The sequence below is a fragment of the Sarcophilus harrisii genome, chromosome 2 (assembly GCF_902635505.1).
Source record: "Sarcophilus harrisii chromosome 2, mSarHar1.11, whole genome shotgun sequence".
NCBI lineage: Eukaryota > Metazoa > Chordata > Mammalia > Dasyuromorphia > Dasyuridae > Sarcophilus > Sarcophilus harrisii.
The window spans coordinates 481,928,677-481,954,598 of record NC_045427.1 but is presented as its reverse complement, the minus strand read 5'-3'; the positions used below and the strand labels follow the sequence as shown (position 1 = coordinate 481,954,598).

General features: G+C 39.8%; 1 protein-coding gene across 7 annotated transcripts in view; it reads right to left on the bottom strand.

Moving 5' to 3' along the window:
• Window positions 1-25,922, bottom strand: part of HMCN2 (hemicentin 2) — a 186,421-nt gene that overhangs the window by 26,366 nt on the left and 134,133 nt on the right. For all 7 annotated transcript variants that reach the window (XM_031954837.1, XM_031954836.1, XM_031954834.1 and 4 more), the window contains 18 exons: window positions 22,384-22,481; window positions 20,207-20,479; window positions 19,619-19,809; window positions 18,924-19,005; window positions 18,674-18,810; window positions 17,903-18,044; window positions 17,634-17,778; window positions 16,828-16,955; window positions 16,131-16,287; window positions 13,843-13,964; window positions 13,416-13,580; window positions 11,281-11,388; window positions 10,837-10,971; window positions 10,359-10,493; window positions 7,366-7,556; window positions 2,667-2,880; window positions 2,278-2,412; window positions 1,333-1,523 (listed from right to left, as the gene is read on the bottom strand). In XM_031954837.1, the coding sequence (XP_031810697.1) occupies window positions 1,333-1,523; window positions 2,278-2,412; window positions 2,667-2,880; window positions 7,366-7,556; window positions 10,359-10,493; window positions 10,837-10,971; window positions 11,281-11,388; window positions 13,416-13,580; window positions 13,843-13,964; window positions 16,131-16,287; window positions 16,828-16,955; window positions 17,634-17,778; window positions 17,903-18,044; window positions 18,674-18,810; window positions 18,924-19,005; window positions 19,619-19,809; window positions 20,207-20,479; window positions 22,384-22,481 (2,749 nt within the window). The remainder of the gene's footprint in view (window positions 1-1,332; window positions 1,524-2,277; window positions 2,413-2,666; window positions 2,881-7,365; window positions 7,557-10,358; window positions 10,494-10,836; window positions 10,972-11,280; window positions 11,389-13,415; window positions 13,581-13,842; window positions 13,965-16,130; window positions 16,288-16,827; window positions 16,956-17,633; window positions 17,779-17,902; window positions 18,045-18,673; window positions 18,811-18,923; window positions 19,006-19,618; window positions 19,810-20,206; window positions 20,480-22,383; window positions 22,482-25,922) is intronic.

The following is a 25,922-nucleotide window of genomic DNA, read 5'->3' as shown; positions in this document are numbered from 1 at the left end:
ATTAAATCATAAGAGGATTAGACAAGTAAAATAGAGACTTATGTCCCAAATAAGGGGGGGAGAGGCAGACATCCAAAAATGTCATGGACTAAAAGCTAGCCTTGGAATCAGGGGCATTTGGGTTCCAGCCCCACTTCTGACCTATACTGGTTGTTTGTCAGTGGATAACTGCAGAGAAGGTATTAATTTGCATTCACTGAGAGAGGGAGTTTTCTTAATCTGGAAATACCCTATCTCATTCAAATCACAAGTCCAGTCCTGTTCTGTATAACCCAATCTCAGATATTGGTGACAAGGGAGGAGGCCATACTGCGAGTTCAAAAGAGATCCACTTTAGTTAAACGACCTCAGTCAACAAGCATTTATTAAGCATCTACCATGCAACAAACATTTTTTTAAACACTGGAGAATTCCCATTCTATTCAAATGGGATGTAAGTTCTTATTCCCTCAAGAGAATACATAGACTGAAAATATGAGGAGATTATGAGTTTGGATAAAGAATGCTGAGATTATGAGTTAAAAGATCTGAATTCAAATCCCAGCTCTGTTACTATCTATATAAATTTAGGCAAATTATCTAAATTTGCTGTTTTCTTCAACGTGAAAATAGGGAAAAGGAGTTGGACTTGAGGATGTCTAATATTTCTTCCAGTTTTAAGTCCTATGATCCAAAGGGGTTAGGAAAAAATTCCTGAACAATAAGATCAGTATCATTAAAACTAAAGATGTCTATAGTTATCCTTTTCAAATATTGAGGGTTAGGTAATATAACAGAATTGTACTTTTCTCCAAGATGACCTTTAGTTCCCCTAGCACGACAGACATTCCTGGATAACACAATTTAAAGCTAGGAAAGACTTAGGAGAATATCTAATCCAACATCTTCATTTTACAGAAAAGGAAACTGAAACCAGGAGAGAGGATAAAGTGATTTGTTTATGCTTAGCAAGCATTTTTATTTTGTCTTTTATGACTTTCTTCCATCTTATGTCTAGTTATAAATATTTTCCTATCAGTCATTATCTACCATGTAGTAGAGAAACTTTTGGGAGGGCTTCTAGGATTTTTTTTTCAAATGTCTTTTTTTTTTTTTTTTTTTTTGCTGAGGCAATTGGGGTTAAGTGACTTGCCAAGTCATACAGTCAGGAAGTGTTAAGTGTCTGAGGCCAGATTTGCCAGTAGTATATCAAGAGACCACTTTTGTATCATGGGAACTTGTCTAGGATACTACCCCAGACCATTGCCTCACCACCCCAGACTTAACAAGGAAGATTCAGGGATGTCCCTGGGTCTGTGGTTCCCTACCCTGACACTACTGGTGGGGCCTTACCACTGTCCTGTGGATGGCTAAGGAACCATTGTGCAGCTGGCGCCTATGGTAACTGCTGAGCACTGGTAGACCATCTTTGATCCAGCGGATGACAGGGGCTGGGTCACCACGAGCAGCACAGTCCAATCGGGCACTGTCACCCAAAAGTTCTACCAAGTGGGAGGAAGTCTCACCTTGTAGAGCTGGTGCCTCTGCAGAGGGATGATGATCAGAGGAAGAGATTGAAGGGACTTGGCTAGAAAAGTATCATTTCTAGTTTAATGTCCCCTTCTTCCTTTATCAAGCGACTGAATGACTTGGATCCTTTGTGGAAACTATCAGTAGAGATGGGAGGAGCTACAGATAATATTCCATCAGTGGAACACCCTTCTCCAAAGGTCCCTATCTCCCACTCCACATCACAAAAGGTTTTCAATGTGAGATGTACATGCAATAATGTTCTAGGTTTCAGCAGCCTATATCCCTGCAGGATCTCAAAGCACCTCAATCAATCAACAAGCATGTATTAAGTTCCTATTATGTTCCAGGTACAGGAAATGAAAGAACCCTTACATTCAAGCTTTTTAAATTTTATTGAGTAATATAGAAACACTTGACATTTTTCTTTCCTGAGAGTTGGGGAGACTCCTGGCCTGAGAGCCACCTAATATGTTGAAAGCTAAGTCTGATAAGATCCCATTAGTTCTGGTCCTTTAAAGTCATCAACACCACTCTGCCCCTTACAAATCATTTACTATGGCTGAATCCCATTTTAATTCCTTTGTAAAAACTAAAATGTTGATAACATGTATATCGCTTAGTGTGGAACTTTTGGGACAAAGGTAGGTTTAGCGATAGCTATGACATAGAAGTAAATTCTACTGACTTATCTTAGGACTACTTGGACCTCTCTATCCTATACCAGAAGTCCATCAGTCAAATGGCCCTACCGAGAACACAAAATACCTTTCACATGGACAAAACTGACAGTCTGGACTTTGCCCACAATATTTTCTGCCCAGCAAGTATAAGTGCCACTGTCCTCCCTGGTGACGGCTGCCCGCTGAAGGGTGCTGCCTCCATCCTGTTCCGACACGCCCTCTGTGGGGAGAGAGATGGCAAGAGAAAGCCAGGAATCAGATTTCTCTTTTCTTCTTAGTATTCTCACCTTGTTAAGTCTGGAGCACTCAATCGTGTTACTTAGCTATTTTTCCTGTGTTATCTTTTTATTCCATATCTTCACTGTCTCTTAGCAAGCTGCCCCTCAGGAATGGTCCCTTTGTCCAACATTCATTGATCCTTCCTACTTAATTCCCCTAAACTCACTTTACCCCCTAATCCAAGTAGGCCCAGACCTGTGATTAGCCTGTTGTTGAGCATCCAGCTGATGTGAGGAGTAGGGCTTCCACGGGCAGTACAACGCAGCCACAGCTTCTCTCCTTGATTAAGGCTCAGATCCCCAGGCAGAGTGGTGAAGGTGGGTAGGGACAAGATGGAGAGATGTACTCGGCGGCTGGTACTGCCTGCAGCATTCTCTGCAGTACAGGTATATGTTCCTGCATCTCGCCACTACAGGAGAGGGGGAAGAGATCAGTCATTTCAAGAATGGTGGACATTCCCCTGCCTTCCCCACCCTAGCAGGGTATCACCCTAGGATAACAATCACAGACTCAAGATCAATTATTGTACTCTAAAAGGCTTCAGGATGATATTTTGTCCAAAAAAACATTTATTAAGCATCTACTATATGCCATACACTATACTACAGAGACAAAGAAGAAATAATCCTTGTCCTCAAGGAGCTTCAATTCTTTTTTTTTTTTTTTTTTAATTTAATAGCCTTTTATTTACAGGTTATATGTATGGGTAACTTTACAGCATTGACAATTGCCAAACCTCTTGTTCCAATTTTTCCCCTCTTTCCCCTCACTCCCTCCCCTAGATGGCAGGATGACCAGTAGATGTTAAATATATTAAAATATAAATTAGATACACAATAAGTATACATGACCAAAACGTTATTTTGCTGTACAAAAAGAATCAGACTCTGAAATATTGTACAATTAGCTTGTGAAGGAAATCAAAAATGCAGGTGTGCATAAATATAGGGATTGGGAATTCAATGTAATGGTTTTTAGTCATCTCCCAGAGTTCTTTTTCTGGGTATAGCTAGTTCAGTTCATTACTGCTCCATTAGAAATGATTTGGTTGATCTCATTGCTGAGGATGGCCAGGTCCATCAGAATTGGTCATCATATAGTATTGTTGTTGAAGTATATAATGATCTCTTTGCCCTGTTCATTTCACTCAGCATCAGTTCGTGTAAGTCTCTCCAGGCCTTTCTGAAATCATCTTGTTGGTCATTTCTTACAGAACAATAATATTCCATAATATTCATATACCACAATTTATTCAGCCATTATCCAATTTATGGGCATTTACTCTGTTTCCAGTTTCTGGCAACTACAAAGAGGGCTGCCACAAACATTCTTGCACATACAGGTCCCTTTCCCTTCTTTATGATCTCTTCGGGATATAAGCCCAGTAGTAACACTGCTGGATCAAAGGGTATGCACAATTTGATAACTTTTTGAGCATAAAAATAACGGTTTGGTCATGTATACTTATTGTGTATCTAATTTATATTTTAATATATTTAACATCTACTGGTCATCCTGCCATCTGGGGAAGGGGGTGGGGGGTAAGAGGCAAAAAATTGGAACAAGAGGTTTGGCAATTGTTAATGCTGTAAAGTTACCCATACATATAACCTGTAAATTAAAGGCTATTAAATTAAAAAAAAAAACTTTTTGAGCATAGTTCCAAATTGAAGGAGCTTCAATTCTACTAAGAAGCAACAACACAGATGCAATAATGCTATCCCCACCTCCATGTAGTCTTCTTCCTTAACTACCTTTATTTATTTGTATCTGACTCTAAATATAGGTATTGTCTGTACCCAATAGAACATAAGCTCCTTGAGAGCAGGAATTGTTTTTTTCTTTTCCTTCCTTCCTTCCTTTTTTTCTTTTTGTTCTTTGTATTCCTGGACCTTAGTGCATCATAAGCTATAAATATTAACAGACTGATTCATTAAATGCAAAATAGTTATTTCAAATAATTTCAAAGTAGAGCAGAGCCAAGATGATAGAGAAAAGGTACCTGAGTTCTCCCTTAAGCTCCTCAGAACAACTTTAAGTAATTCTCTTAAACAAATACTGAAGTGGGAGAACCCATAAAGGGATGGAGTGAAATAATTTTCCAACCCAAGACAACTTAGAAGATCAATAGAAAAGATCTATTGCAACAGGGTGAAGGTAGAATAGTGCAGACTGGGCCCCAGAAAAGCAGCAATGGGCCATAAGAACAACTGATTCAGCAATAGCAGCCAGCTGTTTCTGGAGCTCTCAGTCCACTGTAAGGGTATTGAACATCTAGTCAGAAAAAATTACAGGGGTTTCTTTGCTAGCACTAAGGTAGTACTCTGTTGCTTATCCCATACTTGGATCTGAGTCCTGGATAGCAATCCCAGGTGAAGAGGAGCACTAGCACACCAGATCTTGCTGCCACATTGGAGCCAGGACTTTCATCACAGTTCCAGAGCAAAAAAGTATGCTTATGGTCATTCATAGACAAGGGCACAGATCAGAAGAGTAGTAAATACCTCTCCTTGGATCACACCACTTTGGAAAAAATGAAAATTTAAAGGTACTTAGAAGTATATTTGAAAACAGCTGCACAAAGCCCCTGAAGCTTTGGACAATGCATTCTCTTATTAGTAAGTAAGAAAGTTACTATGGTGAAAAAAAAGATCAAAACACATACTCAGAAGAAGATAACAAAGTCAAAACTCCTACATCAGTCTCAAAGAAAAATATGACTTGGTCTCAGGTTATGGAAGAGTTCAAAGTAATTTCAAGAAAAAGAGAATGCTAATAACTGGCAGGTACTGCCTTTGCCCCTTCTAGCTCAGTCACAATCTCAAGTAGTTTATATTTTATCAGGGAAGAGAGAAAAGCTTAGCATGTTTTCTCTTGGTTTTATAAACCTGGAGAGACTGTTGACCTGAAATCCATCTAATATGTTGAAGACTAAATCTGTTTTCTTAAAAAAGCAAAATAAAACAAAACAAAACAAAGTGTGATGGGATTCCATGGTTCCTGGTCATTTAAAACTATCACTATGTCCCTGACTCTTGAAAATAAGTCCTAACTCATTTGCTATGAGTAAATGGTATGACATAAATTCTTCTTTTATAGAGGAAGAAGCTAAGCCTCAGATTTGCCTAGAGCCACACACCCAGTAAGTGGCAGAATTATGACTTGGAACTCAGATCCTAAAATCACAGATTTTCAGATTTTGAGGAGATATTTGAGGCCATGTAATCCAATCCTCATCTGGGCAAGAATCCCTTCTCTAGTATCCCTGACCAAGAGTCATCTGGCCTCTACTGGAAGATTAAGAATGGTAGGGAACTCCTCACTTACCTAGGCATCCTATTCCACTTTTGGACACCTCAAATTGTTAGAATATTTCCCCATTTATCACACTATAATATATCCCTTTCCAATTCTCCTGCCACAGCCTTCTTCCCCAAACAAAGAGCATGTCAAAAACCTTTCTTATTTTATAGTCCTATCTTCAAATATTCAAAGATAACTATAATATCCCACCTCATTCTTTTTCACCAGTTCTTTAATTCATCTTATTGACTTCCACTTGTTAGAACTTTCTCCCTCTTGAAATTACTTTTGCTATCTTCCAAATCACAATCACCTTCATCTGTTTCAGTTTGTTGACACCCTTTCTAAAAGGTAGTAACCCCAAGAGAGCATAAAACATTCTAGATATATTTTGATTGGGATTGAACACAATAGCACTATCCCCTCTCATTCTGGACACTAAGCAGCCAGAGACTGCATCAGAATTTTTGACAGTTACTTTGGACTACTGACTCAAATTCTTCCTATATTGGATATATTTAATCCAATATATTGGATCCTTGTCCTCCTTGTCCTCAAGGAGCTTCAATTCTTTTTTTTTTTTTTTTAAATTTAATAGCCTTTTATTTACAGGTTATATGTATGGGTAACTTTACAGCATTGACAATTGCCAAACCTCTTGTTCCAATTTTTCCCCTCTTTCCCCTCACTCCCTCCCCTAGATGGCAGGATGACCAGTAGATGTTAAATATATTAAAATATAAATTAGATACACAATAAGTATACATGACCAAACCGTTATTTTGCTGTACAAAAAGAATCAGACTCTGAAATATTGTACAATTAGCCTGTGAAGGAAATCCAAAATGCAGGTGGGCATAAATATAGGGATTGGGAATTCAATGTAATGGTTTTTAGTCATCTCCCAGAGTTCTTTCGCTGGGCATAGCTGGTTCAGCTATGATATATTTAAAATACCAGATATTTTATTTTATTTTATTTTAACAGTAATTGTCATCTGGCTATATCTCCCCTACTTTGAATTTGCACAAGTCTATGACTTGGCATTTATGTCTATTAAATTTTATCTTATTAGATTTGGCTTATTTTTGTTCTAACCCATTGATATCTATTTGGATTCTGATTCTGTCATCTGCTTATTATCCAGTTTCTCTAACCCAAAGACAGAAGCCTCTCTAAAGACGTTATAAGAAATGTCAGTGCTAACTTAAGATTATAGAGCTTTTAAAGCTTCCAGTAACTGGGTGGATTTTTTTTTTTTTTTGCTTGTTTTATCATTTTTAGTTGGTCTCTTTTCTCTTTGTGGTGAGCAGTACAAAAGACACTTGGAAAGCTTTAAGGATGTGACTTTAGAATAAGCAAGGAGACTGGATTTCATTCCATATGGAAATATATTTAAAAGGATTGCACACATTTAACCTATAACAGATTGCTTGTTGTCTTTGGGAAGGGGGAGATAAGAGAAGCAGGAAAAAAAATTTAGAACACAAAATTTTACAAAAATGAATGTTGGAAACTATTTTTACATGGCAGATTTCCTTCCTAGTCTTTCCTTTTGGAACTCTTGAAGCCACTGGTCTGACCTACTTACCTCTGAATTCTTCACTAGCAGCTCCCCAGATGGTTGGATGACATATTTCCCCTCCATACTGGATACAATAAACCCATCTTTCTTCCAGGTGATGTGGGGTTCAGGGATGCCCTGAGCCATGCAAGGCAGAAGGGCCTGGGAACCCTCAGCTGCTGACAGGTCAGACTGGCCACCCTTGATCACAGGAGGGACTGGCAAGGACAAAAGTAGGAGAACGAGATTGTGAGGGTTCAGTCATAATTTCTTTTCTTTCTTCCTCCCTCCTTCCCTCCCTTCCTTCCTTTCTTTCTTTTTGTGAGGCAATTGGGATTAAGTGATTTGTCCAGGGCCACACAGCTAGGAAGAATTATGTGTCTGAGGCTGAATTTGAACTCAGGTCCTCCTGACTTTAGGACCAATGCTCTATCTACTGTCCCATCTAGATGACCCTCAGTCATAACTTCTTTTCTCATATGCTTCCAAACATGATGATTCTAACACACTCCTCACCCATGACTTGTAAACCAGCCTTCTGAGCTTTGTTCACGGACAGCCAAGATCTTTGGTATTGTTGGAGTTTAGAAGTGAACTCTCAAAATATTGGGGTTTCAGAACAGTGTCACTAGGTGTCTCAAAAGAATTTGTAGGCTTAGACCATGTTCAATTCAAGGGGCAAAGATTTTATTATTCTGCTGTTAGAAAAGAATTAAATTCTAAAAAAAAAATTAGTAGAGTAGTAGGGAACAAATTATTTATAGATGTAAGAATTTTTTGTTTTAGGGGTTTGTTTAGATTGTTGGTGGACTAATTTAGATGCTAACTTCTATGATTTGAATTTAGTTTCAAAGAAAGCCTTTGATTTGTTAATTTTATGAAAGCAATTTATATGCTAATGGATCAGTTTCAGGATTCCACTGATAGGTTAATTTTATGGCTCAGAGGTTATAACATTAGGCCTTCCAGAGTTAGATTACAAACCGATTTCATAAATAAAACTAGCATTCTTTTGTAGTTAGTATGATTATAAACTAATAAGAGTATTCCTCAGGCAAACATTTTGGAGTTAAAAAGTATGATGATCAAATGATCAAAACAACTTAGAGCTTTGATACAGTATCCCTGAGGTTACAGTTGCTATTCTCCTTTCAAACAGTATCCCTGAGGTTACAGTCACATCATTCCTTCTTCAAACAGTATCCCTGAGCACATCAGTTTGTTAGAAACAGCATGGACTAAGAAGAAGAAGCACATAGCTTTCAATCCTGGCTTTGCTATTTATAAACTGTATCAATAACTGCTAAAGATTTATTAAGTAACCACTGTGCTAAGCACTATGTGACCCTGAGCAAGGTAGTTTACTTTTCTGAGACACATTTTCTCATCTGCAAAATGAAAGGTTGGATTAAATGAGATCTTCAACACTCCATCTTATAAATACTATGGCTTCCTCTGATGAGAGCTTATAGATATAACAGAAATAACATAAGGTACAGAGTTTTAGAGGTCATGGAGACCATCTAGTACCTTATTTTATTCAGCAAGACATGGAGGTTCAGACAGGAGAGGTGACAGACACGCCAGATGGCAGAATCACCAGGATCCATACCCAGCTTTCCAACTGAATCTAGCTCTCTTGTCAAGACAAATATCACAAAAGGTTTGCTCAGATTCACATTCATCCACTTTAATATTCAGGAACATAGATCTGGATTAACTCCCAATGGCATATAATTTCCCAAAACTAAGGGCAGATTTGTCTCTCTGATTGTGTTTTGTTTCAGTACTTGACCTGTGTTTACCTCCATTTATTCTATTGCCGCATTCCCAGTAATCTCTAGAAAAAGCCTCTGAACAGTGAATACAAGTGTGTCCCTTAGGTAAGGAGATAGCAGCAGATATAAAATTATAAGTTACTGATTTAACAAGCTTGGTTGCCTAATTCTTCAGGGAACTTTTAATTCTGTTCTAAGGTAATAAAGGTAGCCAATCAGAAGCAGCAGATGTAGGGAGTGGAAGAGGAGGGGGGATGGGCAATACTGGCAGATTCACTGGATAGGTGAGACATCACACTCCATGGTTTCTGAATGCACACCAGTTGACAGTGGATGTGTGCTTTGGAGGATCATGAGAAACTCGTGAATGTGGGAATTAAAAGTTTATCATGGGGGCAAATAGATGGTACAGTAGATAGAGTATCAGTCCTGAAGTCAGGAGGATCTGAATTCAAATTCAATTCCTAACTGTATGACCCCGGGCAAGTCACTTAATCCCAATTGTCTCAGCAAAAAAAAAGAAGAAGCATATCATGAACAGTCAAATACTGGCTTCCATAAGAGAGAGGCTTTTTCACTCTTACAATCCCCATAAGAGAGAGTACATGCAAATTTATAATGAAAAAATTTGGCCCCAAAGAAGAGATCCAAGAAAATATATCACCCTGTTTCTTTTCAGAAATGGGGCACCCTGGTGTGAAACTATATCAGTCTTTTTCAAAATGTTGGTTAGTTTTGCTGAAGTTTTCTTCTTCATGGCCTCTTTGGATAATTTGGTGAAAGCGATGGAGCCTATCTCAGAATAATGTTTTTAAAGAAACTATATGAAATTGCAAGAAAAATCAATGATTCTGAAATAGATTCCCCTCCCCCCATCCAGGTTAAAAACTCTTGCTCTAAAGGATGATCTTTTAGAGGTGCTAGGGGGATACATACAGTGGGAAATGTATGTAATGGAAAAACAAAAGATAACAATACAAATTTATTTTGAAAAATAAAGGAATGGGAACATGTCCAGGGTCAGTAGTCTTTGAGTGACTCTTTCTTTGGGTCCAGTTTTAAGTAAAACTTTTCTTTTCCTTGGCTCCCTCTCCCAGTAGAGGGACTCCAAATGCCTTCTGCTTGAGCAGTGGTGGTACTGGTGATGGTGGTGGTGGAGATTGGGGTGGTGAAAAGGAGATTTCCCAAGCCTCTACAAATAGTTCAATCTCAGAACTAGTCTAGATTTTTGCCAGTTCTTACCTTGCACCACCAGTCGAGTTTTCCCCAGAGCTGTGCCAGAGGGGTTCTTAGCAATGCACAAGTAATTGCCCGCATCTTCTGCACTAGCTTGGGATATCCGTAGCTGCCCATTGGGCAGAATCTGGGCACCAATACCTGGATGGACAATATTGGAAATTAGGCTTGGCAGCTATCAGAGATATTTTTATTTCAAGGAGTCCAAGAATGAGTAAGATGCCTTTCTTTAATCTCCTAACAGGGAAGATGATAAAGCCGTTAACAGGAGGTCATTGGAGATTGACAGGAGATGGGTTAGTTGGAATGGAGAAATCAAGAAAAGGAGGAAAGGGTCAGATTCAGGGGAGTGATATAGGCAGAACATAATGGTAAAAAAGAAATAGCTGATTTTATTGACCACTGGAGGGTTGAGAGAGGTCCCCTTAGAATCAGGCTATTTCCATCTTCCCTTCCTATCTTGGTTACCACACAAATGTCCCACCTGTAGGGATGCTGAGCCCTTCCTTCTGCCAGGTGATGGTTGGCCGGGGAATGCCAGAGGCCTCACAGGGCAGAACCACATCAGCTAAAGCCATCACATGCACCACACCAGGCAATGGTTTTATCACTGGGGATGCTGAAAGAGAAGAGCCATAGAGAAGGGAGGAGTATGAAGGTCCCACAGAACTATATCCTGAGACACTGTCCTAGACACATATGCCCTCTGAAGGCCTAGGGAACTCTGACTTCTTTAATGAAAGTTCTAAGAACCTTGAAGAGAAAGGAGGAGCTGGTGGGTCTTTCCCAAGAGCTAAGTCAATAGGCTTCTATATCATGAGCTTGGTTGGCCTTTCCCATCAAAAAGTCCAGGAGTAGAGATTTTTCTCTGCCTTGGGATCCTTTCTCATCTCCAATAAAATGAGAAGGTAAGTTCCATCATCCTTACCTTGCACTGTGAGGATGACGTGCTTGTGGGCCACACCAACATCATTCCTAGCTGTGCAGGTGTAGCGGCCTGTATGGATAGGCAAAGCTTGCCCAATCTCTAGGGCACCTGCAGAGAATAAGGAGCAATGCGTGGAAAGAGATATGAGATATGAGAACAAGTATCACAGTCCTGGGAGAGGATCTATAAGTAGACATGCTTATAGATATAGGTGATTCTCTGTCTCCACTTCTCTCTCTGGAAGGGGCCCTCCACTTACAACTTTCTGCCCCTTTGTAAAGGCTCAGGTGGTTCAATGCAAAAAGCATTGGTATGGAAGGCAAGAAACCCTGGTCTAGAGAAAGATGTGCTGGAATTAAGAGTCAGGAGACCTGGATTCAATCCTGGCTCTGATATTTTCTAGCTGTATGATTATAGGTAAGTCATTAAATTTCTCTCTGATGGGGATTATACTTGCCTCACAGAAGAGAATGTTTTGATAGCTAAGTAGCCCAGTGAATAGGAGTACAAGACTTGGAGTCAAGAAAATCAGAATTCAAATCCTGCTCAAACACTTAGCTGTGTGATACTGGCAAGTCATTTAGCCTCTTTTTGCCTCAGTTTCTTCATTTGTAAAATGGGAATGAAAATAGCATCTACCTCATGGGATGTAAAGTGTTTTGCAAACTTTAAAACACTATGTAGATGCTAACCATTATTATTACAATTACTAAAATGTGATAGATTTCTTGTCTTGTGAATTATTATTATTGCCAACTCTATCAATTTTCTAGGACCTTCAGGTATAAAGATACTTTTTTGGGGCCTCAGTTTTCTCCTCTATAAAATTATCAGGCTGATCTAGAGAAGTTTTTAACCTGATTCTATGGATCCCATAAAGGTCCATAAATCATTTCATGGCATCAATAGTTTCCTTTGCTATCATGCATTTTATGTATTTTAAAACATTATTCTGAAAAGGGATCCATAAACTTGCTCAGACTGTCAAAGGGATCTATGATACCTATAATTAGGTCAGTAGTCCCCTTTCAGCCAGAAGTATGCTGGTAAATGTTAAACAGCTAGGAGAGGGGATTAGGAACATGGATGACATTTTTAAGGTTAATCTTTATTCATCTTTATTGTTTTCTTCTTTTCTTAAGTCTACAAATAAATTAATCAAGCCTTGATTTGTAATGTTTTCCATTTTCAAGATATAATTATTCAAATGGAAAATTTAACAATTGGTCCTCTCCAGCCAGTATGAGCTGGCTCCAGAGCTGGCTCTGGCATTCCATGATTCTATTTCCCGAACCTGCAGCACTTCTCTGTAACCCCTCTAACTTACATCCTATTCCCAGTTTCTATCAATACATCCTCCCCCCTGCTCTCCATAGCAGATATAGAAACTCCTTTATCTAGGGCCCTTTCATGGGCCCCACCTTGCTCCATTCTTTTTTTTTTTTTTTTTTTTGCTAAGGCAATTGGGGTGACACAGCCAGGAAGTCTTAAGTGTCTGAGACCAGCTTTGAGCTCAGGTTCTCCTGACTTCAGGGCTGGTGCTCTATCCACTGCACCACCTAGATGTCACCCTCCATTCATTCTTTTACTCAACATTGATGCACTCAGTTGAGATTGTTCCAGAATCATAGATTCCCTGAATATCAGAGTTGGAAGGGACTTGAAGATGCACTCAGTTGAGTTCCAGAATAGCAGATTTCCTGAATATCAAAATTAGAGGGTACTTTGACAATCACCTAATACAAACTTCTTATTTTAGAGATGGGGAAACTGAGCCCATATAGAATAGAAACAATTTGTCCAAGATCATACAGTGAGCATGTAATCAGCTTGGACTAGAATTCCCGATTCCTGACTCTTAGCCTAATGCTTTTTTTCCTTTTGCCTTTTTCCTAAACCAATCCCTCCAACTCACTTCCCTATTTTGGTTAAGGATACCACCAATCTCCCAGGCATTCATTTGTAAATGGCTTTGCAGGTATGAACTTGTCCAGTCTCCTCCACTTAGGATGAAGTCCCTTTGGGCAGAGCCTAAGCCTTTCATTTCCCTAACATGCCTTTTCAAAACTCTAAGCACTGGAGTTGGCATTCAAAGGATGCTCTGAAAGGTGTTGACTGACAGCCTCCATTTTTACCTGTGGGAGAGACACGATAGCCACTCCCTCGTTTTCCCAGCTGGGCTCCCCCTTTGCTCCAGGAAACAACTGGAGCTGGCACGCCAGTAGTATGGCAGGTCAGGACCACCGGTGCCATCTTGGTGACAGTAAAGTCTGTCCGGTCATCAGCAATGGTAGGTGGAACTGAAGGAGATAATCTTTTAGAGATACCTAGAGATAGGGAACTGTAGACCCATTACACATGCAGAAGGATGTTAGGAGCATTTCTAACTCTTCTGGGATATAGGACTGTGTCCTAGAGATTCTTTAATGGACCATATCATATTATTGGAGGTGGTGAGGGGGGAAGAGCCTTTTCTGTCCCTCTCTCCAGTTGTCCTTGGGTGTTCTGCTTTTATTCCAACATCCCCATAGTTTTCTCATATTTTCAAGGATGGATGCTCACCATACACAGTGACCCAGTATAGCCGATGGGCTTCTCCAGCATCATTGCTCACTAAACATTCAAACTGGGCTGTATCCTGAAGATCGGGGTCAGTAAGCACAAGAGAACTTGAAGGCAGGAGCCTAGAGAGACAGACAAGCAGAGAGACAGACTCACTGAAAGGTTATCCCAGATGAATAAAGAGAGTTTGGACTTTTTTTCTTTTTATCATGCTTGGACAAGGAATTTGTAAAAATTTGTTTTCCTCTCTGGTCAGGCTGATGTACTCAGGAATACTGCTTGAAGGGAGAATGATAGGATTGCCATCTCAGGGATCCTGTGTGAAGGGAGAATGTTGTGACTGTAGTCTCAGGAATACTGCTTGAAGGAGGAATGATGTGATTGTCATCTCAGGGACACTGTATCATAGCTCCAAGTTGTCTTGATCATTTAGATTGTCTCAAGTGTGTACTTTTTGGCTCCAAAATATTTGTCTAAGGAATACTGTATTAGTTTGTAATCATATTGGTTTTATAGACTCCATTTGTGGGCAATGCTGGCTCTAGAGGCCTCTAACTAATCTCTAAGCCATAAAGTTAACATATCACTAGAATCCTGGAACTGAGCCACTAGTATATTAGTAGCTTTTATAAAATTAACAAATCAAAGACTTTCTTTGAAACTAAGTTCAAGTCAGAAATTAGTATCCTAAAACTAATAACCCAAACAAACCCCCAAACCAAAAAACTTTTACCTCTATAAATAGTTTGTTCCCCACTATTTTGTTAACTTCTTTAAGAATTTAACCCGCTGCTAACAGCAGAATACTAAAACCTTTGCCTCTTGAATTGGAGGTGGTCTAAGTGTACAAATTCTTTTGAGACATCTTGTGACATCAGAATCCCAATATATTTTAGGCTTCTAAATCCTAACAAAGCAGGATCACAGAACAATAGAGTTGAAAAGAGGCTTGCAGGTGTGAATGTTGTCTAACTCCCTTATCTTGAAGGTAATAAAGCAATGAGGAGATAATATTTTGATTGGCATTGGAAATTCTGGCTTCAAATCTTAACTTTGGCAATAACTAGCTATATCATCACAGTCAAGCTTCTTTACAACTTAAGGATTTAGTTTCCTCTTCTATAAAATGGTTTCACAACTCAGGTACTCAGTTTCCTCATTTGTAAAATATCTATAATATTTGCACAACTTAGCTCACAGAGTTCTGAGGAAAGTAACTTGTAAACCTTATGATACTATATAAGTGAGAGTCAATGTTATTTTTTTGTGACCTGTGATGTGATTTCTCTGAGATAGGAAACTTTCCTTCCAAAAGCAGATTGGTACCTGCTCAACTACATAAAATTTTCTGAGTTTCTAGCACCACAAAGCTGGTATGTGGTAATGCTAGAGGTGACTTTGGAATCTAGCTCTTTCTGTCTTTGAGATGAGTTCTTCTATGATATGGTTACATCTAATTATTATCATTATTACCGATTATTGTTATTATTACCATAGAAATGGCAACTTATTGCTATTCACTCTTTGTCCTACACACATGTATCTGTAGAAGACCACTGGGATCTCATCCCAAGTCTGCAATTAATTCATTTTGTGACCTTGAGGAAGAAACTGAACTAATTGCTCCAGAGCTCATCCCCTGATCTGGAAAACAGGGAATAAATAATCCCTGCTCTGCTAACTCCATTTTAGAGTTGCTGTGGGTCTCAAATTAGATACTGTAGATATGAGACCTAATATTTTGTATAAAATATATGTGTACATATTGTTTCCCTAAGGCAGCTTCCTGGCACACTGTAGAGTTCTGAGCCTGCATCCAGGAAGTCCTGAGTTCAAATTTTACTTCCCATACTCCTTAGCTGGGTGACCCTTAATCTCTTAATTTCTCAGTTTCCAGTTTCTTTATATTTTATTTGGGGATAATAAAAGTACCACCTCCTGAGCATGTAATTGTTCCTTCTTTCCTTTTTTTCTTTCCCTTCTCCTTTTCTTTCCTTCTTTTCTTTCCTTCTTTCCTCCCTTCCCACCTTCCCTTTCCTTCTCTTCTTTTTTCTTCCTTTCTTCCTTCTTTCCTTTCTCCTACTTTTCCTCCCTTACTTTCTTCATTCCCTGCCACCCTTTCTTCTTTCTTTCCTTTGTTCTTTCATTAAATTATATGCTCCTTGAAGATGGGAACAGTTTACTTTTTGTATCACCAGGTATCCATCACAATGTTTACCACAAAGTAGATGCTTTAAAATGCTTGTTAATTCATCAATTCAAAGTGCTACTAATATACTTGCACTGACCGGTAAGCCCCTTGAGGTCGATCCAGGCTCAATGTTTGTCCATTCTTCTTCCAGATCACATGGGGTTTAGGGGAGCCCCTGGCCTCACAGGGCAGGATGGACTGGTTATGCACAGTCAGCGTCAGGTTAGAGGGTCCAGGTGCAATGGTGGGGGGCTCTGTGGATTAAGGAACTGGATTTAGAAAATAGCCATAGCCCAGAGTGAGAGGATGCAAGAGCTAAGAACAAAAGAGTCAGAACAAGCTATTCATGGCTCTAACAAACATGTTGGTTGGAGGGGAGGTAGGGTCAAAGAGTGGCAGGGAGCTAATGTGAGCCTTGCATGGGCATTTGCTAAGTTCTTGTTCAAATGAACTGAATCAAATATGAAAGGAGAACTTAATACTTACTGCTAACAAGGTCATGAGGGGATTCATCAAGATGCATTCAGCACCTAGCAGAACATCTGGCACATAGTAATACTTAACAAGTGCTTATTGATTGACTGATAGGGTGACTAATCCTGACTTACTAAACATAGAAGGGATGTTAGGACACTCATTTGGGGACATTTCTACAGTACAGTATTAAAGCATATGAACAGCTCACGCCAACCAGCTGTTGGTACTGCCATCAGAGACAGAGGATACCTAGACCTTAAGCCTTATGTCACAACATTCTGAATATAAGACCTCTGGTTTCTCAGTCTTCTACCTACCAAAGACCCGAAGTTCCCTTCCTTGCCGGTCTGAACCAGCTGAGTTTGAAGCTTGGCAGAGATAGTACCCAGAGTCCTCGGGATAGACTGGCTGAATCCTTAAGGATCCATCTGGCAGAAACTCTAGCCTGAGGAAAGGAAAGGATTGAGTTAGCAAAAAGACCTACTAAATGAACGGAACAGAAGTGCCTATGAAAGATTTGGTCCCTGCCAGTCTCTAGCTGAGGCTATTGACTATGGTTCTTCCCAGCAGGCTTTTTAAGAGCAGATGTATCCAAAACAGTTTATCAAGATGTTGTGTTGGGGATGTTATATTCACTCCTTCCATTTTTCCTGCCTCCAACTCTCCTCTTTCAGCCTTCTTGATGGTGAAGCTAGTACCACACTGCTTGGAATGGCTCTTGCTAATGTGGTCCTGACTTATAAGGCCTCTGGCAAAGCCAGCCTATCATCTCATGATTGAAGGAAGACTTGGTATCTCTACAGGCGAGGTACATGTGCGACCAACAAGATGGGAAGGAGAGGTGGAAGCAGCCTGATTCTAGGAACTTCTCTCAACTCTCCAATGGTTATGAGGAATAATGAAAAACATTTAATGAAATTAACGTCATATAGTATTATTTCACCATGTTCCTCAGCCACAGGCTAACCTCCAAATTCCAAATAGCCACCTAAAGAGAGGGAAAAGGTGAATGTGGATGGCTCAGTGCCACCCATCCCCAAAGCTAGAAAGAACATTGTCTCTGCACATGAAGGCATTAGCTCTTAGCAACAACCCATGGTTACAATTCCTTCCAGGCTTATACCTGCGGCTTCCAGGAACCAGTGGGATTCCATCCTTCCTCCAGCTCACTAAGGATTCAGGGATCCCCTTGGCTTTGCATGGCAACAGAGCTGTCTGGTTCACTGAAGCGTTCACCACCGAAGGGCCTGGATGGATTGTGGGAGCCACTGCAAGGAGAAGGTGTAGACTGGACCATCCCAGAGCTGGGAGCCAGCACACTTCCTAGGCTTTGCTCTCAGGACAGAATGCTTGTTCCATTTCCCTCAGGACTCAAGGGCTACTAATACTCACTGTGGATCTCCACATCAAAGGGTAGGCTAGTGCTACCTGCTGCATTGCTGGCAACACAACTATATTTGCCACTGTCGGATATGTCCAAGGCCTGGAGCTGAAGGAATCGCCCATTTTCCAGGAGCAGCGTGTGGGCATCTGCCTGACAAGTCCACAAACAGACATGGTTTATCACTATTAGAACGGGAGCTCAAATAGGACATTGACACTGCTGGAAAGGGCTCAAGATACTACTAGGGATCCACAGGGCCCTCCAAGCTTCTTGTGCTTGCTGTGGCACTGTGGTATTTCCACTTAGCTAGAGGCTTCCTACAGTTCTAACTTTAGCTTCACCTCCTTTTCTTTTCTTTTTTTCTTTTTTTTTTGCTGAGGCTATTGGGGTTAAGTGACTTGCCCCGGGTCACATAGCCAGGAAGTGTTAAGTGTCTGAGGTCAGATTGAACTGAGGTCCTCCTGACTTCAGGGCTGGTGCTCTATTCACTGCACCATCTAGCTGCCTCTTCACCTTTTCAAGTCACATTTCTGTCAATCCACCATGTATCAGGGGACAAGGGAGACCCTTATGTGTTGAGGACAACACTTAATAGTGGTGCTCAACACTCATAAAACTCTGAGATCCTGCATAAGAAACATCATTCCTTTGCCTAGCTGCAGATCCCAAGATAACCCCTAAGCCCAAAAATTAGCAATGGAATAAGAAGAGGCGTCTGAGCTTAGCCGCAATATTAAAGTATTCTTTTAGAATCACTAGTCCCTCTACAACCTACCCACCTGGAGCAGGATGCCCTCTCTGTGCCATTCAATCTTGGGTAGTGGGTCTGCCTCCACTGGGCATTCTAGGACCAGCTGCCCATGAGCCAGTCCAATGACTGTTCGAGTTTCACGGGACCCAACAATGTTTGGAGGTGCTAACAAGAAGAGGGACAGACACATATGAGACACTCCCAAGCATTCATACGATTGCTCAACCCTGTTCACGGAGTTCTCTTCTTCCCAGCTTCCTTTGGCATGCAGCACCTACCTTGTACCCTAACCAAAAAGTTCTTTCCATCTTCCCCTGCAGGATTTTCAGCCAAGCAAGTATACAAGCCAGCATCATCCACCTAGAAAACAAGAGCTGATCTTTTCCCATCTCCAAGACATATTGCACAGTCACTGCCTCCAGATGCACTGTCCCAAATATCACTGCTATCATGTTATTGATCTGCTTAGAAAGTTTGGATACAAAAACATTGTAAACCATTTGCACTTAAAGGGTTGTTATATATCACATAGAACATTTTTTTTTTTAATTTTATAAACAAGGAAATGGAACAACAGAAAGGTCAAGGGATTTGCTGAAGATTGTATAAACAACAAACATGAACTCAAGTATTCCGGCTCAAATCCAATGTACTTTCTGAGATCAAGACCACATTGTCATGGTTCCCTCTACCCTCCAGGCGCAAATTTGTATGACTTAGTCTTGAATAGTAGTCCCTACATGATCTGGCTTTAGCCTCCTTCCAATCTTAGTTCCCACTGATGCTTTTACATAGATCCTTTTAAACTCCAACTAGACAGAGATCAGGTCTTATTCTTTTTTGAATATTTGAGAAAAGGCCATGAATGTAGTGGGAATACAATAAAAGGAGTTAGGAAGGATTGTAACGGGGTCTGGGAAATGACTGACATCACATAGCACACACACACACATCACACACACATACACACAACCTGGACACTTTCCACTTGGAGAACACGCCCATTCTTGGTGATACTTCCTATCCTGGCCACGGCTTGCCCATCCTTCTGCCAGGTGATGTTGGGCATGGGGTTACCAAGAGCATTGCAGATGAGCTCCAAAGGGGCACCAGGAAGCAATAGCATCTCTGCAGCCTGGCCTGAGTCCTTAATCCGGGGGGGTTCTGCAAGGGGTATAGGCTGTGAGTCACTGGAGGAAAAGGGCTATTCTTGCCTTGTTCCTCCTGAAATGGCACCAAATGGAATAATCTTAGAGAACTAAGAAGTACATGCAGTGGGGATGAGTTTCCCCAGTTTCCCACACAGAGGTCAGTTTACCATCCAAACCAAGGTAGTTGCTTATGCACCACATTCAAACCTTGTCCCTAACCCCTGAACTCCCAAGTAATCTTGTCCATCTACTCCCTTGAAACTTGATGGGTTTTTAATCACCATCTCCCTCCACATGATCCTTCCTTTATTCTTCTCCTTTCTCAGTCCAAGATTGCCAGGAAAGTGGGAGTTAAGACATGGAAAGGCAATAGAGGTAGAAGGGAAAAGGAAGGTGAATGAGAGGCTTACCCATCACAGCCAGCTGGAAGTGTCTGATTGCTTCTCCAGCTTCATTGACAGCCACACAGGAGTACGTTCCTGCGTCATCAGCCTGCACCGCCTCCAGCTGCAGGCTGGTCCCTGTCCCTAGGCCCAGGCTCTGGACCATCAAAGATGCTCCATCTTTGAGCCAAGACACAGCAGGCAGGGGGGTCCCTGTGGCCTCACAAGGAAGTGTGACATCGGAGCCCCTCACTACAGCCATAGCATCCTTGCTCTCTGAAGGCTCTAGGACTGGGGGGACTTGGAAGAGGAGGGAAGATTACAGCAGGTCTTTTATCTGATGTCAGCCAGAATATCCAATAGAAGGCTTACTCCCACTAATTGTAACATATTTTGGGGAGGAGAGGTAAACTCTTGAGAAGAAGCTGGGAAAATACTAAGGTATCCCCACACTGGCTCTGCTATTCCTTGATGATACTAGATACCTACAAGGTTAATAGCCACAGAAACTAGATTCTATGTTGCCATTCACTAATGAAAATGATGATGAAAATAGGTAATGTGCTATAGTGAAGAAAGGGATGATGCTGAAACCAGGAAAATCTGGATTCAAATCCTACCTCAGATACATCCTGGCTATGTGACCCTGAATAAGAATGCCCCAAGCACCCTAAAATGAACAAATCACAAAGAAGGTGCTGGTCTGCATTGGTATAGGGAATTTCTTCATCTGGGAGTCCCATATAATAATAAAATCACAGGTTCCCTTCCTATCCATAGAAATAATAACAATAACAATAATGACAAATTCCACTACAAAAGTTATTATTTTTCCAGATAGTCAATATTTCATAGAACATTAAATATAAAAAATAATAACAGTGTTTTTATATAGATATATATATATAATAGAAGAATTGCACGTTTAACCTATATTGAGAGGGAAGGAAGAAGGGAGGGAAAAATTTTGGAATACAAAGTTTTGCAAAGATAAATATTGAAAATTATCATTGCACGTATTGGGAAAATTTAAAAAAAAACTATTATTTAAAAAATAATAGTAGGAGAGTGATCTAAGGTTCATTTCAATCTGAACTCTATCAAGTAATAATAATAATAACTCACTCAAATCTGGGCATTCTCCCTGGCTTTTCACCATATCTGGAATGTTCCCCTTCCTCTGATGCAACTAATGACTTCTCTGGCTTTCTTTAAGTCCCAACTATAATCCCACCTTCAGCAGAAAGCCTTCCCTAACCCCTCTTAACTCCTTTTTACTTTAACTTTTTATTTTAACTGCTTTCCTTCTTTTAATTATATCCTATTTATCCTGTATTTTAGCTTATTTTGTAAGGATATGTTTATATGACTTCCTATTAGACTATAAGTTTTCTGAGGGCAAAGATACCTTTTGCTTCTTTTTGAATTCCCAGCACTTAGCACAGTGCTTGGCATGTAGCAGGTGCCTAATAAATGTTTGATGAATTAAATTTCCATAGCACTCTAAGGTTACATAAAATTTTTCCTTTAACAACCACTATCTTCCCAACAAAACCATGATATAGTCCAAGTATTGTAAACCCCCATTTTGTAGATAAGAAAACTGAGGTTCTAGGGAGTCAAGTGCTTTGCTCATAGTCACTTAGCCACTAAGTAAGTGTCAGAGCCAGGATTCCAACCCCAGATCTCCTCACTCCAAGTGCAGCACTCTTCCTACTACACAAAAGAGCAACAATTAAAAAAAAAAACCCTTCTAGTCAGTCTTGAACTTTTTCTAAGGGAAAAAGTTACTTCCTGATACATCTCTACTTGTCTGAACCTGAGGAAGTCCTTTTACCAGTGTGGGCCCCAGTTTCTTCATCTCTAAAATGAGGGGGTTGAAGTACATGAGATGATCCCGAAGGCCCATCTCAGCTTTCATAGTCTTTGGTTCTGTGACTAAAGGGGGGCCCCAGGCAAAAACTCTGCTTAGAATCTTACAGGGAGGCTCTGACATGTTCCGTGTTGTTCACCACCCCCACTAGAGTCATCTATTCTTTCCTCTTGCCAGCCATCAGGATCGGGGTGGGTTAAGGCATCCTAATAGAAGATTAAGAAATAGAACCAGCCTTCTAGACTGCCTTCTCAGGGAGGCTGCCCCTACTCTGCTCCAGCCAGGAACCCATATTCAGCCCAGCCCATCCTGCCAACCCCTTCCTCCATACCATGAATCTGCAAGCTGAAGGTTCTCTCAGCTACTCCTGCAGGGCTGGAGGCCACACATGTGAAAGTTCCTGCATCTGCCACCTGAATCTGGGAAATCCTAAACAGTGGGAGTAAAAAAGGAGGGAACAACCTGGCATGAGCAGGAGACCAAATGGATATGTTCCCAACAGGTTGCTCTTTCCCCATCCTTCTCCGGAGAAAGACACATGAGATGGATGCTGGGTGAAGTCAGAAAAGCAGCATTGTACACAATAACAGTAACATTGTATAATGATCAACTATGGCAGACTTAGCTCTTAACAATTCAGTGATCCCATATAATTCTAAAAGATTCCTCCTGGCAAAGGCTATCCACATGCAGAGAAAGAACTGATGGACCTGAATGCAGATTGGAGGATACTACTTTCACTTTCTTTGGGGATTTTTTTTTTTGGTGTGGTATTTTCTATTGTTTTGTTTTATTTTTCACAACATGACTAATGTGGAAATGTTTTACATGATTGCACATGTATAATCTTTATCAGATTGCTTGTTGTCTTGAGGGAGAACAATTTGGAATTCAAAATCATAAAAAAAAGTCAGTGTTGAAAATTGTCTTTACATGTAATTGAAAAAAAATTTAAAACTATATAATTTTTTTTTAAAGAGTCATGAGGAAGATATAGCCAACCCTAACAATCTCATGACTTAGGAAATTCCAAGACTGTTGCTGGATAATTTCCACACATATATCCCTCTCCTCCCCCTAGCCCAAGAGCTGGTTATTCAACATTTGCCAGCACATTCATGGATGAGGGGCACTGAAATAGGGAAGTCAAATGTCTAGATTACATGCAGCAAATATTGAAGCTGGGATTGAATTTTTGTCTCCTAACACCAAATCTAGTATTCACTCCACCTTCCTGCTCCTCAAACATCCACTCAACAACTATGTTTTAAGTATGTGTTAGGCACCTACTATGTGTTAGGCACTAAACCCAGAGAATACAAAATAAAAAGAAGGAACAATCTCACCCCTCAGAAACTTACACTCTACTGGGAAGTACCACCCAGATAAACAAATTCAAAGTAGTTTGAGGAGAGAAAGCTCTAATCTGGTCTGGGGATAAGCTTATGAAAAGCAAGAGGAAGTAGCAAATGAGCTACAATTAAGATGAAGCCAGGTAACGCATTTCAGGCATGAGACAACCTGTGCAAACAAATAAAGAGTGGAGACAGAAAGTTGCCCTCAGGGATAATTAGTAGGCTAATTTGGCTGCCACATAGAAAATATGAAAGGAAATAGTCTGGAAAGACTGGTTAGAAACAAATTTTAGACAACTTTAAACGTTAGGCAAAGGAGATGATTTTTAAGTAGGAGAGTCACATAGTGAGACCAATGTCCTAGGCTGGATGCCTTGGGATTATTCTGGCAATTATAGATTGAAAAAGGGGGAGCCTGGAAGCTGAGAGACAAATTAGGAGGCTGCTCCAAGAGATCCAGACAAGAGAGGATGACAGCAGTGGCTGTGCATGGAGAAAAAGGATAGAGGTTAGAGAGAGATGCTGTGAATATGGGATAGATTGCTGTTGTTTAATCATTTCAATCATGTCTGACTCTTCATGACCCCATTTAGGGTTTTCTTGGAAAAGATACAAAAGTGATTTGCCATTTCTTTCTCTGGCTCATTTTACAAGCAGGAAAGCTGAGGCAAACAGGGTGAGGTGACTTTCCATGAGTCACCAGCAGGAAAGTATCTGAAAACAAATTTGAATTCAGGAAAATGAGTCTTCTTGACTCTAGGTTCAGTGCTCAAGTCTTCACAGTCCTTAAAATTGGGATGAAAAATGACATCCATATTTAGAGAAAGAACTATGGAGACCAAATGCAGACCAAAGTCTACTGTTTTCATTTGTTTTGTTGTTTTTTTTTTTCTTTCTTAGGTTTTTTCCCTTTTGTTTTGATTTCTCTTGCAACATGACTAATATAGAAATATGTTTTAAATGATTGTACATGTATAACCTGTATTAGATCGCTTATTGTCTTGAGAAGAGGGAAGGTATGGGATAGAGTGAGAAATTTGGAACTCAAAATCTTAAAAATAAATTTTTAAAATTATCTTTTAATTTTGATTATATTAAATTTTAAAAGTTTTGTAGAACAAAACCAATATTAGAAGGGAAGTTGAAAACTGGGGGAAAAAATCTTTACATCCAAGGGTTCTGATAAAGGCCTCATTTTTAAAATATAGAGAGAATTGATTTAAATTTATAGGAATGCAAGCCATTCTCCAATTGGTAAATAGTCAAAGAATATGAGCAGACAATTTTCAGATGAAGAAATTAAAACCATTTCTAGTCATAGAAAAAATGCTCTAAATCACTATTGATCAAAGAAATGGAAATTAAGACAATTTTGAGATACCACTACAAACCTCTGAGATTGGTTAAGATGACAGGAAAAAATAATGATAAATGTTGGAGAGGATGTGGGAAAACTGGGACACTAATACATTGTTGGTGACGTTGTGAAGTGATCCAACCATTCTGGTAAACAATTAGGAACTATGCTCAAAGGGCTATCAAACTGTGCATACCCTTTGATCCAGTAGTATCTCTACTGGGTCTGTATCCAAAAGAGATTACATAAGAAGGGGAAAGAACTCACGTGTGCAAAAATATTTATAGCAGCCTTTTTTATTGTAGTAAGAAACTAGAAATTGAGTGGATGCCCATTAGTTGGAGAATGGCTGAATAAGTTATGGTATATGAAGGTAATGGTATATTATTGTTCTACAAGAAATAATGAGCATGCTGATTTCAGAAAAGTCTGGAAAGACTTACATGAACTGATGCTGTTTGAAGTGAGTAGTACAGAGAGAACAAGATTATGTAATGATCAGTTGTGATAGATTTGGCTTTTTTCACCAACACAGTTATTCAAGACAATTCCAATAAACTCAGGATGGAAAATGCCAACTGCATCTAGAAAGAGAACTATGGAACTGAATGCAAATTGAAACTTACTATTTTCATTTTTGTTTATTTGGGGTTTTTTTTCATGTTTTTTTTTCCCTTTTGGTCTGATTTTTCTTGCACAACATGACAAATATGAAAATATGTTTAAAAGAATTACATATAAAAAGAGAATTCGGTCTAGATAGAAAGCTAAGCTGCGGAAAGAAAGCAACCAATAATTAAAAGGAAGAAGGTCTTAGATGTTAGAAGAACAGGACAGACAATAATTGTTATAAGATCTGAGTGAAAGAATAGGTAAGAATAATGTAGACTTGGTGGGGCCAGGGGACAGCACGGATGTCTTGATTCTGGTCTCAAGCAACGTTACAGGAGGCAGGTTTGATGTGGTAGGGAAACCAATAAAAGTAAAAATTTCATCTCTCTCCCTTATCCAGACTATAATATTGCCTCAGTACCTGAAATTCCAATTCAATTCCTTATGAGAATTATTTATGTAGATAATCCTCCAGCATTTATATACTTACATTCAATATTGTTATACCTATGAAATTTTTTATTATAGTTTTTTATTTACAAAACA